Here is a 16,881-nt window from a genome sequence, read left to right as displayed (position 1 = left end):
TGTCCTCTGGTGCTAAGCGTGTTTATATAATACAGGGCAGGATGAGTTGCTGGCAGCCGGGGGCTTAGAGAGAGAGAGAGAGAGGGAGAGAGAGAGAAGAGAGATTGGCCACAGCTGGGGGGCAGAAAACTGCTCTAGAATAACAAATGTAATATGCTGTACTTAATGTATGTACCCTGCCTCATTTTAAATGTCTAAAACTCCTCCTTTCCATCTGGGAAGACAAGTGTGTGTGTGTGTGTGTGTGTGTGTGTGTGTGTGTTTCTTTTTTTAATAGTTTCTAGACTGCATCTTGCGGCACTTGGAAGTCTGGCTGTAGTACTGAGATAGCTAATGGACATACTGATGTATTGATTTCTTTTACCCTATTAAACCGTGTGTTTAAATGAGAAGGGAATGAAATGCAAGGAACAACAGAACACGTGGCCAAGTATCTTGTGTTGGGCTCAGCAAACTACCATTTTAAGAGCCAAGCAGTTTTCTGTTTTCCTTTTTTCTTGGTGCTGCTTATTGTGCCGTCTGACTTCAGAACGGTGTCAGTCACGGACAGCCTGCTGGAATATGTACGCATGTCTGCAGAGTGGCTTTTATGTGTGAGGGCGCAAGGCCGACTTGAAAGAGCACAACGCTGATTGTTTTGAGGGGGGGGGGTGTGTGTGTGTTTGGTGCGTGTCCTCCCTGCTCACACTCTGAGATGGAGCCGGCTCCTCTTGTGTCCTTTGTTGTCGCTCTGGGATCTTTTCCCAGTACAGCCGTGATGGTATCAGGCCGGCAGAGGAGCTTAACCCCCTCTAGTTGCTCTCTCCTTCTCTCTCTGCTTCTCTCTCTCTTTCACTCTCTCTCTCTCTCCCTCCTTCTCTCTCTCTTTCTCTCTGTCTCTATGTCCCTCTCTCTCTCTCTCTCTGTGTCTGTCTCTGACTTTCCTGCTCTCTCTTGGTGTCATGCTCTGTAGTATTTTTTTTTTGTCATTCTTAGTTAATGATGCGTAAACTGGTTCTTAAGAGTGGCACGTCGTGTTTCTTGATCATAAATAAAGGTTGTTTTTCTTTTAAGGCTGCTGTTTATTTTTGTAATGAAGTAGGCAATTTTATGAGAGTGAGAGTGACAGTTTAAAGATTTTGTTGTTGTTGTTGTTTTTGCTTGTTGGTTTTGTTTTTTGTTTGTTTGTTGTTGTTGTTATTTTGAAGAGCACTGCTGATTTTTTCAGTGTCTGTTGATAGAAGGGACGACATTTGAATGGTACACACAGCTATGATTTGTGTGTTCATCATCTCAATTTTAGACTCAATTTATCTGCAGAGTCTATTTTAGACACTGGTATGAAAATCTATTAAAATAAAGATGTCAGTGCAACCCACCAACCATAGTGGCAGTTACAATATTCCATTTCAGCTCCCTCTGCTTTGGTGCTGTTTTGTGTGTGTGTTTTGTCTTTGTGTTTGTGTGTGTGTGTGTGTGTGTGTGCGTGCGTGTGTGTCTGAGTATCACTGATGTGTTTACGATCAGAAACCTGTCATTTCCAGTGTGGGTCTTACTTTATGTCAGCCTTTTTCAGTCAGATATTTGTTTGTGTAGACTATGTTGCTTAGTATCACATTGTTTACTCCAGGTTAGAGGTAAAATTACAATGTCTTAAAGCGGTATTAGGGACTTGACACATTCTTAAATGCTCCGAGAATAGCTCCATGGTCTCTGACCCTGTTGTTAGTGCCAGTGTTCCTGAGACAAAACACAAAGTGGGGATAATTGCAGCTCAGACTGGAGTCAGAGTCAGGTATTTCTCGCCAGAGCTCAGCGTTTGGATCGGCCCTTGGCGGCCAAAACTCAGCAGGAATCTCAACACTGCCATACGCAGAGAGAGAGAGAGAGAGAGAGGAACCGAAGACATGTGACCACCTGAGCAGATGCCAAGTTATTTTGCTGGAATGATACGTGGTATTTGTGCCGTACCTCTGCTTTGAACAGATTATAGGTTTACCCACCTACCTCAGCGCGCTGGGGGAGTGTGTGCCACTAAAGCAGCTTTCGCCGTCGGACCATATATTAGAGAATCAGACCAGGAGGCGGGGAAGTCCCGCCGGCCGGAAAAGTTTGGAAAGTCCAGACTCTGAAACAGTCGGAATGTGAGAGAGCAAGGAGAAAGACAACCGCGACAGAGAGGGAGTTCCAAGTTCTGAGGGAGTTTCTTCTGTGTGCCTGGAGATTTGAGAAGAGGTGTATCTGGTGAGATGGGGCTCAGATGCTGGTAGAATCATCCAGAACTAATTGGTAGTTAAAGTGATCCACTGTGATTGATTAGTGAAGGTTCATGTGCCACAGCCCCGAGGCTGAAGACTGTCTTGCCTGGGCCCTGAGTGGTGGAGGGAATGAGACAGTGACATGTGGCAGAAGGTAGGGCATTGAGGAGGGAATGAAACAAACATGCCCGGTGCTTTGTGGGAGACCACGGAGGCTTAAGTGGCTCTTTGTTTCTGGTAACAGCTGTTATTAGAAGAGGGGTGTATCCCCATTCTTCCCATCAGGGGTCTCACCTAATGAGACATGCAATTCTGGGGACACAGATGCTGAGGGGGGGGGGGGGTCTATAGATTTGTGAATGGCATATGTTCTTCCAGTGTTCTTGTCTGTTAATTGGGTGAGAGTTCTATAGTTGATAACAGCGATACAGGATGAATACAGTTCTGCTTTGTTTTGTTTGGTACATCTGCTGGTTTCCAGAGTGCCACAGGAGTGACTTACACTCTGGATCAGTGGGAGTAGTGGGATTATTTGTTCTCGTCAGATGTGTGTGTGTGTGTGTGTGTGTATGTGTTGTGAGGAGAGGAACCTGATCGCCTAGGCACACCAGCTGCCCTATCCTCTCCGTGCATCTCTGACATTCATTGGGGAAGTGGAGGATCGGGTGTGGGTGTAGTCTGCTAATGCCAGTGTTTCCTCCTGTGGGCATTAGTATTAAATACCATGCACTCCAGCAGACAGGGCTCAGTGCATAGATACCTCAGTTGGGTGTGTGCATAGAGTTCTATAGAGTCACTTAATGGTTAGGTTTACATTCAGTGTAAATCAGTGCCCCAGATTTACACTGCAATTTACACTGAATGTAAATGTGGGGTGGCACTGATTTACACTGGCATTTACACTGAATGTAAATGTGGGGCACTGCAGAGCAAAATAAGGTCTCTGCTCATTCAGGCCTGTCTCTGGAGCCAAGTCAGGAGATTAAAGGATCAGTTCTTGATAATTCTCTCTCTCTCTTTCTTTCTCTCTTTCTTTCTCTCTCTCTCTCTTTCTCTATCTATCTCTTCCTTTCCCTTTCTCACTCTATAAACCCCTTCTCTCAGCCCAAGGCTGTTATTTTATTTTTCTCCTGACATTGTGGGAGTGAGATGTATGTAAAGTGTTATCTGTTCTTCTTAGCCATGCTCCAGACTACAAACTGACAGGCCTATATATGACACTGCAGGTCCAGACTGTTTGCAGATAAATGCTGATAAATGCTTGCCCTAGATGAACTGCTGGTTTCTCACTTATTATTTCCACCTCAGGTGGCTTTGTACGGATCATGTTTTAAGCCTATGGGAAGTTAAGTAGGGCTCGAAGCAATGGAATATGTAAAGGAGTCAGTGTTGTGTTTATAGGTTTTGATCTTGTCGTTGTTGTGAGTTTATTTGTTTGTTAGGGACAAGTTTGATTTGTATAATGTGGAAGGAAGCGAATCCGTGTCGCCTCTGATGTGAACTGGACGTGTTTCAGCCGACGTGTTTTTTTTATGTGCGATCGCTGGAATAATCCGTGAAGCAAGTTTTATTTGTCCTTTCTGAGATTGCTATGGGACCCGTAGCTTAGGGTTTCTCTTTGACTCTCTCTGAGGTGTGATGACTTGGCACAGTGTCTCTCTTTTCCTCCGACGTGTAACCCGGCTCTGAGGCGCGTTCCCGGGGTGGAATTACACTGCGGAGCTGAGACCCGTAGCTCGTCTGTCTCTCCGCTGTGGAGAGGACGGATTTGTTGGTTACCTGAGAGATGCGTTTTCTCTTTCCCCCTGCACTCTCGGCATGTTGCTGAGAGAGAGAGAGGTCTCTGCATTATTGATGCTGTGACAGCAGCCAACGCACGCTCCCTCAGCACTCAGGTTACCTCAGCACTGCACACCACACCACACCACCCCACACCACACCACCTACCACCAACTGGGCCCTCTGACCACCCCGAGAGAGGAGGGAGCCGGACGGATAGGAAAAAAAAAAACGCTTGATCTAATTACTCATTATCTCCACTTTGGGAACCCAAGAGAGACTGTTCTTCTTGGAACTTGAGAAACAATCCATTGCCTGACTCTCTTTCTTTCTCTCTCTCTAAACCAAAAAGGCCCAGGTCAGCTTATCTTAGACACGCAGGTTACCCCCCCCCCCCCCCCCCCCCACCCCCATAGACTTTGTTCCCTGCCATGGTATACGTACATATTCCGTTTTCCGCTATGACCTTCCTTCATCATGCTTGATGTGGACAGTCTGTGTGTCTTTTGATTGGTGTGGTATCTCATTAATGAAGCGTAGCTGGAAGCTTTTCTTTTTTTTTAATTTTATAAACACCGTCCTGTTCAGACCGCTGGGAATTTTCCAGCTGTAAGGAGACGCTGGATCGGAAGGCTTGGCTCCTCTTCACTTAGCGATCAGTACTCTGTGCGACGCCCACGTGTTTTTCACCCTGACCTCTGTGTTTATTTTGACGTTGAGACAGATATAATTCCCTTTTGGGCTACATAGCCCTGGCCCTGCCTACGACTTGCGTAACCGCAGCGGTAAGATTAGGGCTTGTGTGGCCGCTTGTTTGGTCACTACTTGATTGTTCATCTCTTTGCTGTGTTTTTCTACATTTCCTGCGACCATGGGTTACGCGGTACAAATCGGACGCAGCGCGGGCCAGATGTTTGGCTTTCAGAGCTCCCTAATGCCCTGTTATATTTAATCCCTATGTAGCGATGACATGGTAAACCCAGCGTACTCAAATCAGCCCCGCAGCTTCCTGGAATCTGGGTATTCATCCCCAACTAACCACTACCCCCCCCCCCCCCCACCAAATAGAGAGTTCTTTACGGTTAAAAAGATAATCATCATTACAATAAGCTCCCGCAATCCCAGAAATCACGATAGGAAATGAGACAGGAAATTAAAATATACAGGAACTGTTTTACGCTTTGTTTCGGTGCCATGTTGTAGACCGGTGTTCATGCGAAATGCTCCAGAACTGTTTTCACGCTACCTCTTGGTTTGCAACAGGTTTGAGATCTTCATAAAAAGTTGGGCAAAGGCCCATGTTGGGCTCTCCATAAAATATCACCCACTATAAATATTTAATAGTTCTCTTTTTTTTTTCCTTCTCTTTCAGGTGTCTCCAGGGGCATAAACAGAAGCTTTTGTTAAGAAAGGTTACCCAGTGTTTCCCTCTCTCTTTGTGGGCTGCCCATGCACACACACAGCACCATGGGTAGCTCGCCTGAGGTGCTCTCCTGGGCCTCCTGCCCCAGTTTGCTGGTGGGGAAGCTCAAAGAGGAACTCAAACTGACCGTTGTGGGCGATGCCATGAAGAAGACTAATCCAAATTCCTCACCTCAGGCTCCAACACCTGCCCCACCTTCTCAAATTATCACAGACTTGGCCCCTCCCACACACCTACCCGTACCCATGCAACAGTTACACCCTCCCGGGAAAGATGAGGAGTCTGGGTTGGGAGGCACGAGCCCACCCAACACGGTTCTGAGCGAGGACTCGACAAAGGAGCAAGGACACTTTGACAACAGCGTGCTCCAGCTCCAGGAGCATGAGGACGCGGAGTCTCCAGGCTCCTGCAGCCAGGGTGGATGTGGGAGTGGAGGAGAGGAGGGGAACGAGGAGGGGGGTTGTCCGACAGACCACAACGGGGACGGTACGCACAACCACCCCCACGATGATATCAAACTGCACTTTCACAGAGCAGGAACGGGAGGAGGGGGCTTCCTTGAAGGTCTTTTTGGCTGTTTGAGGCCTGTCTGGAACATCATAGGAAAAACTTACTCAACAGAGTACAAACTGCAACAGCAAGGTGAGTGCTTGACATTCAGAACATGGAAAATAAAAATAAAAAAAGACACCCCCCCCCCCCCCCTTTTTTTTTTCAAAGGCAACTTTAAAACGGCACAAAGTTTCGTTCCATTTCATTTTAGTTCATTTTCAAAAGCCTGACATTTAGTATAGCTGAGTTCAGCGTGGCTGCACTTAGCCTGTCCCATCACCTCTTGCCAACGCCCTTCCACAGCTGCCAGACTGAAATGGATTTTAGGAGGGTGTAATTGTACTCCTCTGTGGCTCGAACAGGCTTGGCCTGGCGATTTCTCTCTGCTACTCTCCAGATCATCTCTGATGTCCTCGTCTGCTCTTGTTTGCAAAGCTGAAACACTTGTACAGCCCAGTCAAACCTCATAAGGAGTGTATTGGCATAGCCTGTGTCTCTCTCTATATATATCTCCCATCTAAATTAGTCTATGATTTCTCTGTGATTTGAGGCATCCCTCTTGTTCCCAAACCATGTTGGAAAACTGAGTACAACAAAAAGATTACACGCTGGAGAAAAGTCAGTTTAGAAGATCAAATAGTTAAAAACAAACAAACAAACAAAATTCAGTTGGTTATTAACCTTATTATATTGAACATATTATTATATCTGGTCAGTTCAAGAATGTATCTGTAACTGCCAAAGGAAATTTTGTTTCAATGGACCATTCACAAAGCTGCCAGAGTAGCCTCAGTGAGGGTTTGACATAGATTCTGCAAGTGTCATATGGACAAGTGTCTTAAGGACTGTCTTCCATAAGACAGGCAAGTCTTTGTTTTTTTTAATGATAGTGAGGGATTGTTCAGTTTGAATAATGTCCATTGTATACACTATAGCTACGTGTTCATATAGTGTACATTATTTTTTATGGTACTAAAGCCATCAGGTGACCACTAGTGCACTGAGAGGATGGGAGCCTGATCTTCCTCATCATGTAAGAGATGACTCCCAGTGACATGCCTAAGTAAAGGAAAAAACTGATCACTCAGAATGACTCATTGGCATTTACCCTGGGGTTGAGTGAACCTAAACCATGTCAGGAAAACTGTACCCCACACCATAGCAAAGCTGCCTGAACCATTCACCATGAGAAACAGGAACCTGGTCCACTGGGGTTTCTTTTTGGTGTGCATGACACATGCACTGGTCTGCTCGTTGAGAACAAGGATGAAGGATTACTGTTCTCACGGTATGACTGTTTTTACTGCTCTGTCGAGTATTGTCTCTGTTCTTTCTACCATTTCACTCATAAATTACCTTCTTTTTTTAAGGTGTAATAAGGGGCTTATTCGCTGCAGCTCAACTATAATATCCCTGAATGTGAAATTCCTGATGGACCATTCTTTGTGAAATTGTCTGTTTACACACTAGAATGATATTTCCAGTCAGCTGATTCAGAGTTGCATTTCTTTTTTGTCTTCCATCTCATGCCCATACTTAAAGTGTTAGACTTCGGCTGCAGCTGTCCCATTGTTAATGATATCTTTTCCTCAGATTTCAAAGGCAATATCACCTAAGACGTTCTTTCTAAACAAATGTTAGCAAATCAGCTTCTCTTTGTCACTGAAGCTCTTGCCAAACTTGCCCAAACACTTGCCCTGCTTTAAAATTCACTGACATCACTTCTTCCAGCCTTGGTAGCCAGAATCAGGGGTGATCTGACTAGCTTAGGATGTCTGTGCATAACTCTGAGCATGAAGGGCTTTTTAATTAACTCAAGAACCAGGTCTTGGTGAACTAGCGCTTGCTTTCGGCATATTTTGCATCCCCCGTTTATTCAGCTGTGTCCTTCGCTTGTGCAGTTACCCATTTTTCACACAGTGCTTTCTTTTAAAGGACAAACAAACCGTGGCTGATTTTATGACTGAGTTTATATCATTTAAACTGGTAGCAATAATTTTAGCTGGTTCTTCTCCAGACACTTGGGAGGTGCCGTTTGAGGAGATCTCGGAGCTGCAGTGGCTAGGCAGCGGGGCTCAGGGCGCCGTCTTCCTGGGCAAGTTCCACTCAGAGGAGGTGGCCATCAAGAAAGTCAGAGAGCAGAAAGAGACAGACATCAAGCACCTGCGCAAACTAAAGCATCCCAACATCATCGGTTTCAAGTAGGTCTCACATCCGCCGTCCATTTCTCCTGTAACAGAAAAGCACAACATCTTATTTCACCGAAAAGAACAAATTAGTGGACTGCTCACTGGAAGAAATAACCGGTTGGTTTATGTATGTTTTGTTGTTTTTTTTTATTACAGGGGTGTGTGCACACAGGCTCCTTGTTACTGTATCATTATGGAGTACTGTGCCCAGGGGCAGCTGTACGAGGTTCTTAGGGCCGGGCGGAAGGTCACCCCTCGCCTGCTGGTGGACTGGGCCACAGGCATAGCCAGTGGCATGAACTACCTGCACCTTCACAAAATCATCCACAGAGACCTCAAATCACCAAAGTAAGCACCTCCCGAAAGACCCTTAAATGAAAAAAAAAAAAAGTCATATTTGTCATTGTTCCCTAGTGAAATAATTGTTAAATTATTTCATGCACATCATCAGAAGTTATTGCTCAGTGTTGTGAAATGTATTTTTTTCCTCTTTCCACGATCTAATCGTTTTGCAGTGTATTAATAACTCAAAACGACACTGTGAAGATCTCAGACTTTGGGACCTCCAAGGAACTCAGTGACAAAAGCACCAAGATGTCCTTTGCAGGGACAGTGGCTTGGATGGCTCCTGAGGTGATCCGAAATGAACCTGTTTCAGAGAAGGTGGACATCTGGTCAGTGTTTTTTTTTTTCCCATCCACAACCTCAGTCTTCATTACCCTTCATATGGAACAATAGATCTAAGACTAAACACAGATAAGATGTGCAATATTTTTTAATATGACTCTCCATGTGACTTGCAGGTCATTCGGTGTAGTTTTATGGGAGCTGTTAACTGGAGAAATCCCATATAAGGATGTGGACTCGTCTGCAATTATCTGGGGTGTTGGCAGTAATAGTCTACATCTCCCCGTGCCCTCAACCTGCCCTGACGGCTTCAAGATCCTCATGAAACAAACATGGTAAGACTTTTATTTATTTTATTATTTTTTCACTCCTATTTTTTATTTATCTTGGATTTACACCATAAAATTTACAATTTACAAATTCGTCAGAATGGGACAGAGTTTAAACAGAGGTTATTGTTCTTTATTGTGAACGTTCTCCATATTCTAATCTTTTTATGGTGTATTAGTTACTCAAAACCACAGCGTGAGTTTAAATACACCTTATTCATAAAGCTGTGGAGCTGTGTTTGAAAAGAAAGGAAAGCCTTTTAGCATCACTCGTTGCACTAAAACTGCTAAAAAACTGTCTAAAACTGCTCAGGCTGTGTTGTAAGAGTACCTAAAACGTTTGAAATGTAAGCTGTAAATCTGTGCTGTGTGTCTTCCCAGGCAAGGCAAGCCGAGGAACAGGCCCTCATTCAGACAGATCCTGCTGCACTTAGATATTGCCTCAGCCGACGTGTTAGGAACTCCTCAGGAGACCTACTTCAAGTCTCAGGTAAGCAGACATCTAAGGCAACTAGAAACATCGTTAATTAAAACCCACGGATCTCGTCGCACTGAAAAAAAAAATGCCTGTGTAAACCCACGGATCTCGTCGCACTGAAAAAAAATGCCTGTGTGTTACGTAGGCGGAGTGGCGAGAGGAAGTGAAGAAACACTTCGAGAAGATCAAAAGCGAGGGAACGTGTATCCACCGGTTAGATGAGGAGCTAATCCGCCGCAGGAGAGACGAACTCAGGTGAGAGACAATGCTGACACAGAGAATTAAAGCCCAGCACTCAACCCAACGACTGTTATATTGAGGACATCCAGAGCATTGTCAGGCAGAATCCCACGTCAGAGAACACATTAAACCTCGTTATACTAAGAACCTGTTGGTAAAAGTCCTTCTAGCATTTTCTTCAGTAGCTGTTAGATACAGTTTGTTTGGAGTACGCAATGAAACTCTAACCCTTGCCTTGGTGGTGACCGGAGGCCTCTTCACTGATAATCTGTATGTTCTCTCTTGTGATTCAGACACGCTCTGGATATTCGGGAACACTATGAAAGAAAGCTGGAGAGAGCAAACAATCTGTACATGGAGCTGAGTGCCATCATGCTGCAGCTGGAGATTCGAGAGAAGGAGCTAATGAAGTACGTGCAGGACTTCAGCAGGGCCGCCCTTGCTTTCTCCAACTGTTTACTACCGACGCTAGGGAACATTTTCTTCCATGTGTTCGGCTATGCAAGCGTAAATTCACTCCAATAGAATTAATGAGAGCCTCCCAGAACACTAGTGAAATGTAATCTGGTCCCGATACCTCATGTCTCTGTGGACTTTTAATTGAGCCTTAAGCTGCTTATACAACTTACCCCAGTCTGGCACAAAACCCCTCTTCAGCACTGTGGTACTTTTTCTAATTGCCAAATTTTGTCACTGACCTACATTTGCAGAAATTCTTTCACTCGAGATGTTCACTGACATAGTAAAATTATTGCTATTTCTTTTAAAAGCCCTTGTGAAATGAAATGTTTATGAATAAAGTGGAAGTATCTCCAAAGCAGTACGTTTATTATACATAACTGAGGATATTTCAGCCTGGTTTAATAAAATTCTCAGTGTGCCCAAACCAGTAATGTGGTTAGTCATGGACCAAGATGTCACCAGTACCTCAGTCACTGGTGATACCATTCGTGTTGTGTCTGTAGGTTATGTTAACACGTGCAAAAGTTGTGAGTAAATCTCTCCCTTAGAGTCCCCCCTGGTAACTTCAATGTCTGTAATGTTTCTGTAGGAGGGAGCAGGCTGTGGAGAAGAAGTACCCTGGAACCTACAAACGGCACCTGGTCAGGCCCATTGTCAGGTCCAATGCAGTGGAGAAACTCATCAAGAAGAAAAGCAGTGTGTCACACAAGCCTGGGACGCAGACACCCAAGAGGTAACCATTGCAGTGACCTAGTATGGCAGATAAAGCAGACATCACCCCCATCCTACTACAGTCTCCTTCCCCCATAAAACTCCCACTCATATGTGGGGTAGATTTACTGTGTTACTGTGTTATATCTTGATGCACTTTGAAAAATTTGATTCTTTTGAAAAATTTTAGGCCAGATCTGCTTCGCTCCGATGGGATCCCAAGCGTGGAGGTGCTCCCTGCTCCCTCGCCCGTCTCAGGGAGCCCCAAAGTGTCCACCCCGCCCGGGAAGGCCCGGTACCGCAGTAAGCCCCGGCACCGGCGTGCCAACAGCAAGGGCAGTCACAGCGAGTTCCCCGGAGTTCTGAAGAGTGGACCCGGAGTGTCTGATGAACAGCAACCTCTACAACAACACTACCACCATCATCATCACCACCATCATCACCCTCCACCCGAAGGCCCGCTGCTCCCTCTGCAAGGCCGCGAGGACGCCGTCGCTAACTGTGCCAATAACCTGCGATATTTCGGCCCCGCGGCCGCCTTGCGGAGTCCTCAGACCGACCACCTCCAACGACGTGTGTCGGGCTCCAGCCCGGACCTCATCTCCACAGCCATGGATGCCGACTCGCGGCAACGTACCGGCTCCACCGGCTCCGGACCTGGGCCCCTCTGTCCTTGCTGCCAGGCACACCCTTTCCCCGGCTGCCTACACTGCCAGGAGACGCCTCCTGCCCCCAACCACCCAGAGCTGCCCCATTACTCTCTGCTCAGCACCTGTGAGGGAACCCCGCCCACAGCCCCACGCCTCCCTGACCCAGCGTCGGATGGAGAAGCTCCGGAGAAGGGGGAGCAGCAGGAGCAGGGCTCTCCACGCAGCACCTTACCCGGCGGAGCGTCTCGTACACTGCGACCCCTCAGGAAGGTAAACCTACAGAAAACTGGGGGGGGGGGCTCTGGTTAGGTCGCTGTGATGACCTCTGTAAATATTGTGTGTCTAAGTGTGTATTTAGTGCTGTCAAGGGTTTAATTAAGAGACACTGTTAATGTAATGACTGTAGTGCTCTGATTCAGTGTGTTCTCCTGTGTAGAAAGTCTGGATACTTAAAAATAATGTCTTCATATGCAACACACACATTTTCACAAATATCTTTTCTTTATGTGTGCTTGCGTGTGTGTGTGCTTGGGTTTGTGTGTGTGTGCTTGGGTTTGTGTGAATGTGTTTATCTGGATAGCAAGATACTGACAAGAGACCGACACTGTTTAATTGCTCCCCTCTCTCAGACTGGCGATGACTCATCTGAAGAGGAGGAAGGAGAGGTAGACAGTGAAGTGGAGTTTCCACGGCGACAACGGTGAGAGAGCACCTTATTTATTAATCATTAATGAATTGCTATAATCTTTATGGGTCTTGACCTTTCTACCATTGATCTTTGGAAGTTTATATGAACATGGGTTCTGGAATTATCCTCCCTCAGTGAAACACATACAAGTCCTGCTGCCTCGTTTCATAAACAGCACTAAGAGAAAAGAAAAAAAAAAACATTGAAAATAAGTAACAATTTAAGAACAGATTTTTTAGTTGATGTTAAAGTGTGTATGTTTTGGGGGGTTTTTTCGCTCGTTTCTGACAGGCCTCACCGCTGTATGAGCAGTTTCCAGTCCTACTCCACCTTTAGCTCAGAGAACCTGTCTGTGTCGGACGGAGAGGAGGGCAACACCAGTGACCACTCCCACAGTGGTCCACTGGAGGCTCTCAGCGCCAGCCAGGAGGAACATCTGGACGAGCTGCTCTCCCACACCCCTGAGATTCCCATCGACATCTCCACCCAGTCCGACGGCCTCTCCGACAAAGAGTGTGCCGTGCGCAGGGTCAAGACCCAGATCTCCCTGGGAAAGCTGTGTGCAGACGAGCACAGCTATGAGGTGAGGGACTTTTATTTTTACCCTCTTTCATTATCTGTCATTTCAGCCTTACCGGACTATATGAAAAATACTCAACTCTGTTGAACAGACAATGTAATGAGGATTCAAATGTAAGATGACTGGATGGTCTTTTATAATGTGAAGGGTTTTGTAAGTGCTAATTACTGTCTCTCTCTCTCTCTCTCTCTCTCTCCTACTCTGTTAGAATCCTCTGCATTTTGGGGATTCAGACTGTGATTCCTCTGAGGCGGAGTGTTCTGACGCCACTATCCGAAACAACAAGCCCTGTGCCCCCTCTTCATGGTGAGCCCCTCGCCCTCCCCCCTCCCTCGGCCCACGCTGAGAGAACCACGGCAATAACTGGATTCCGCTGCAAAAAGCGATGCCCCCCCCCCCCAACTTCTGTCCCGGCCCCAACATCCAAACAACAACTTCATGCAGGGAATCCTTTTAACCAATAATGTAGCTAGTATAACATTCATCTTTTGTTTTTCTTTGAGTTTGGAGTAATTAAATTCAGGAACTCTGTAAAGCATTACAAAATGACCAAAAAAAACAAAACACTACATAAACACTATGTGGCGGAAGGTTTGTTTGACCGATTCGGATGAGGATTCATCGAAGTACCAGGGACACTGAGCTAATAAGCAAACGCGATAATGCAGGAATTTTTTTTTTCCTGATGTGTGAGTGTGTGTCGAGTCTGGAGTGCGTGAGGACAAATTAACAATGGGACCACAGGAGAACTGTATCAATGAGAAACATATAAAGAAGAGGACCAGTCTCTCTGGCCGAGATTAGCCACCTGGTAAAACTCGTGTTTACAGAAACGAGGCTCTGACCCTTACTGGGGGAACCAGGGGAAAAAAAAAAAAAACAGTTTGAGCACCAGCATGAACATCATTCAACCCCCCCCCCCACCCCTCCCCCCTTCCTCAACCCCCTTCCTGTTCTCACCTCAACATGGATGCCGCATCTGGATTGTCCCAGCATGTCTTTCTGGCCTGCCATGCAACAAAGTCAAAAGGGGACCGCGCCAGTTGTGAGGGCAAAGCCTGGAGCAAACGCCGAACCCAAACCCACACGCTCAAAAGGATCTGGACTGCGCCGCTGTCACCAGTCAGCAAAGATCAAGAGTGAAATCAGTGTTTGACCTCTGCCTCTCAGCCGAGCTGTTCTCACGTCTCAGGACTGTGTTAAGAGAAGTGCTATGGATGAAACAGGTCAAAGGAACAGCATACCGTTAAGCCCTCACTGTTTTCTCTTTTCTTTTCCTTTTTTTTTTAAAGGATGGTAGAGGTATGGACCAGATGCCAGTCTATAAGAAAGCCCTGTATTTTTTGACTATTAGAGTTTCTCTCTCCAGTCATCATTCTCTTTAGAAATTAGAAATGAGTAGGTGTGACGTAGTCTATGATAAGATGCAGTATCTCTTGGGTATTTCCCTCAGGCGCCTGTGTGATTTTTTTTTTTTTTTGGTTCGTCTTTGTGAAGAGTGCGGAGTGAAATTGAATGCATGGTTCAGAAAGAAAGAGAGAGAGAGAGAGAGAAAGAGAGAAAGAGAGAGAGAGAGAGAGAGAGAATAGCAGAAGCACAGACTCCAAACAGTCCCTTGTGTTTGGCTTATGAATGTCACAGCAATAATGTAGGATTAAGCTCAGGCCATTGAGGGTCGTTTGCTCAGGACTGTCTAGCTGGCTGGACAGAAGCACGGACATGTGATTAAATTGAAGTTAGTGATTAACTGCTTTTTAAAAGACTTATATTTTTTAACTTTTGAGTTTAGGTAAGTTACCAATTTTGTAAAAAAAAATTCCTGCTTTTGCTGGTTTGATGCTCAGGTATTGAGTTCAGAACATCATGCTATCCAGTGCTGTAGCACTCTGTTTCCACTAGGTGGAGACAGCTCTCTCTGTATGTGTTGCTGTGGTAACCAAAGGAAAGGAAAAACAAAATGGCTTCTTTCCTTTTTATGACAAAACAACTAATTAAGCCAGTGTTCTTTGATTATTAGATTTACTGACATTTGTCTCTACTTTCCTCTCTAAACTGCCCTGTAAACCTTAATGTATTTTACTCTCCCTAAAAGTGATACTGCATCTTTCATAACTACTATTAGCATATGTAATTTACCTCGTGGTTAGTTTTTGATGTATGCGTCGTTAGTACAATTAGGACGGCCGGTTGGTTGACATCATCATCAGGTCATGTCCTACTCTTTAGGGAGGAGTTATAAACTGTGAATGAACTGTGAATTACAACACAAAACATCTGTCTTGTGTTTGAGGGGTTCTGGTTTTGCTATAGTTATTCCTCTGGTGTTTTTAAGTTTTTGCTGTCTGGACAAAAAATCCAGGGCAGGAGATCAAAGCAAAACACAAAGCCATTGAAAACAAATAATTACTCAGATTTTTTTTTGTTTGTTTCTGTATGGTTATTCCTCTGAAAAACCAGCCATCATTACCATAAGATCTTGTGGGATTTTTTTTTTTTTTTGTATTGTCTGACCAATACCACATGAACAGGGTTGGAGTGATTGGTGGATTGGAGTGAAAGCATTTGTAAGAACCTCCACTAACCTGTGAGGAGAACAATTGAACCCTGTCAAGTGGCTGATATACAACAAACCTCATTTATTATGTTTACGTGTTGATAGGCTTCTGTGTTCTAATCACCAGAAGTCAGTCTACCATGTTCTGAGTGAAGTACAATGTCTTTCTGGCAGTAATGCCATAACAAATCTAGTAATGTGTGATTATTTAACGTGTTAATTTAAGTTAATTTTATTTAATTTTTCTTTTTTTTTCTTTCATTTTTTTTGTAGCTGGCCTACATGATCTTTGAATTAATTTATTTTGGATAACTAGCATGTTTAGAAAAATGAATGTTAGTTTTCCAGTTAATTTCATACAGCTTGAATTTGTTTTTGTTTTTTTGTGTCCCGTCCCCCCCCCCCCCCCCCCCCCCCCCCCCCCCCCCCCCCCCCCCCTCCCCTCATATCTTTGTCCTGTCTGAGAAGTATTATTGTAAAACTCAGTCATGTACTGAGTGAAAAATAATTTCGTAGTAATACCCCAATACTCTGCTTTGATGGGAGGAGATGATGGTATAAATCTGACTTCATAAAAAAAAAAAAAAAAGGTTAGCTGTTGTATGGCTTGCGAGTATCTTTGGCGGTCTGAAAATTTGCATTTTTGAAGTATTTGGTATGTTGTATGCTAAACTACCCCTGCTGTTTGAATCATAATTCAAGCTTTCATGCCCAACATTCCTTTGCTGTAAGAACATGTGTATGCCCTTTACCCTGCATCAGGAAACTCAGAAAAAGGCATTTTCCCCCTTGGATAGCAGAAGCTTGGAGTCACAGGGTTTAGCAGTGAGGTGTTTGCTTCTTGTAATGTATTTAGAACCAGCTCTACTACTAATATGACAGCTGTCTCAGAGAAGTCACTGATTCATAGCTGACCGCAATGGCAAATAGACCGTCAGTATTAACAGGTGCAGGTTCATGATCAAATCCCACCATACTTACACCTGATAGTGTTATTAAAATGTTGACTCAGAGCAAAACAGTTCAGACTCTGCTGTCAGGTCAGACATTTGTCAACTTTGCAATCATCTCTCTCCCTTTCTCTTTTACTCTCCGTCATTTCTTTGTTCCCTATTAAATTTAGTTGCTTTTCCTATTAATGTATACAGTTGTTTTAATATTATCTGTTTCTGTGCAGAATGTCTTTAGCTCCAAGCATTTTTTCAGTGTCCATCTCTAACCCCTCCCTACCCCTTTTTTTTTTTTTTTTTTTGAATGGCATTTTGATCGACTAATCCTGACAGCTTCCTGTATTAGCCTTTGTATAGTGAAACAGGAGCCAGGAGGTTTCAAATCAAAGCAAACAACTGCATGGAATAAACGGTGATGTACTGTACAAAACA

At 44.8% G+C, this 16,881-nt stretch overlaps 1 protein-coding gene across 2 annotated transcripts in view; it reads left to right on the top strand.

Moving 5' to 3' along the window:
* Nucleotides 1-15,760, top strand: part of map3k13 (mitogen-activated protein kinase kinase kinase 13) — a 26,418-nt gene extending 10,658 nt beyond the window's left edge. For both annotated transcript variants that reach the window (XM_030785902.1, XM_030785903.1), the window contains exons 2-14: nucleotides 5,389-6,081; nucleotides 8,009-8,192; nucleotides 8,337-8,528; nucleotides 8,696-8,854; nucleotides 8,984-9,142; nucleotides 9,518-9,626; nucleotides 9,760-9,869; nucleotides 10,148-10,264; nucleotides 10,906-11,049; nucleotides 11,218-11,947; nucleotides 12,307-12,377; nucleotides 12,657-12,948; nucleotides 13,154-15,760. In XM_030785902.1, the coding sequence (XP_030641762.1) occupies nucleotides 5,466-6,081; nucleotides 8,009-8,192; nucleotides 8,337-8,528; nucleotides 8,696-8,854; nucleotides 8,984-9,142; nucleotides 9,518-9,626; nucleotides 9,760-9,869; nucleotides 10,148-10,264; nucleotides 10,906-11,049; nucleotides 11,218-11,947; nucleotides 12,307-12,377; nucleotides 12,657-12,948; nucleotides 13,154-13,255 (2,985 nt within the window). In that variant the 5' untranslated portion in view covers nucleotides 5,389-5,465 and the 3' untranslated portion in view covers nucleotides 13,256-15,760. The remainder of the gene's footprint in view (nucleotides 1-5,388; nucleotides 6,082-8,008; nucleotides 8,193-8,336; nucleotides 8,529-8,695; nucleotides 8,855-8,983; nucleotides 9,143-9,517; nucleotides 9,627-9,759; nucleotides 9,870-10,147; nucleotides 10,265-10,905; nucleotides 11,050-11,217; nucleotides 11,948-12,306; nucleotides 12,378-12,656; nucleotides 12,949-13,153) is intronic.
* Nucleotides 15,761-16,881: the final 1,121 nt, after the last annotated feature.

Source organism: Chanos chanos, chromosome 10 (genome assembly GCF_902362185.1).
Source record: "Chanos chanos chromosome 10, fChaCha1.1, whole genome shotgun sequence".
Taxonomy (NCBI): Eukaryota; Metazoa; Chordata; class Actinopteri; order Gonorynchiformes; family Chanidae; genus Chanos; species Chanos chanos.
The sequence above is the reverse complement of the archived record's forward strand: the minus strand, read 5'-3'. Positions and strand labels throughout refer to the sequence as shown.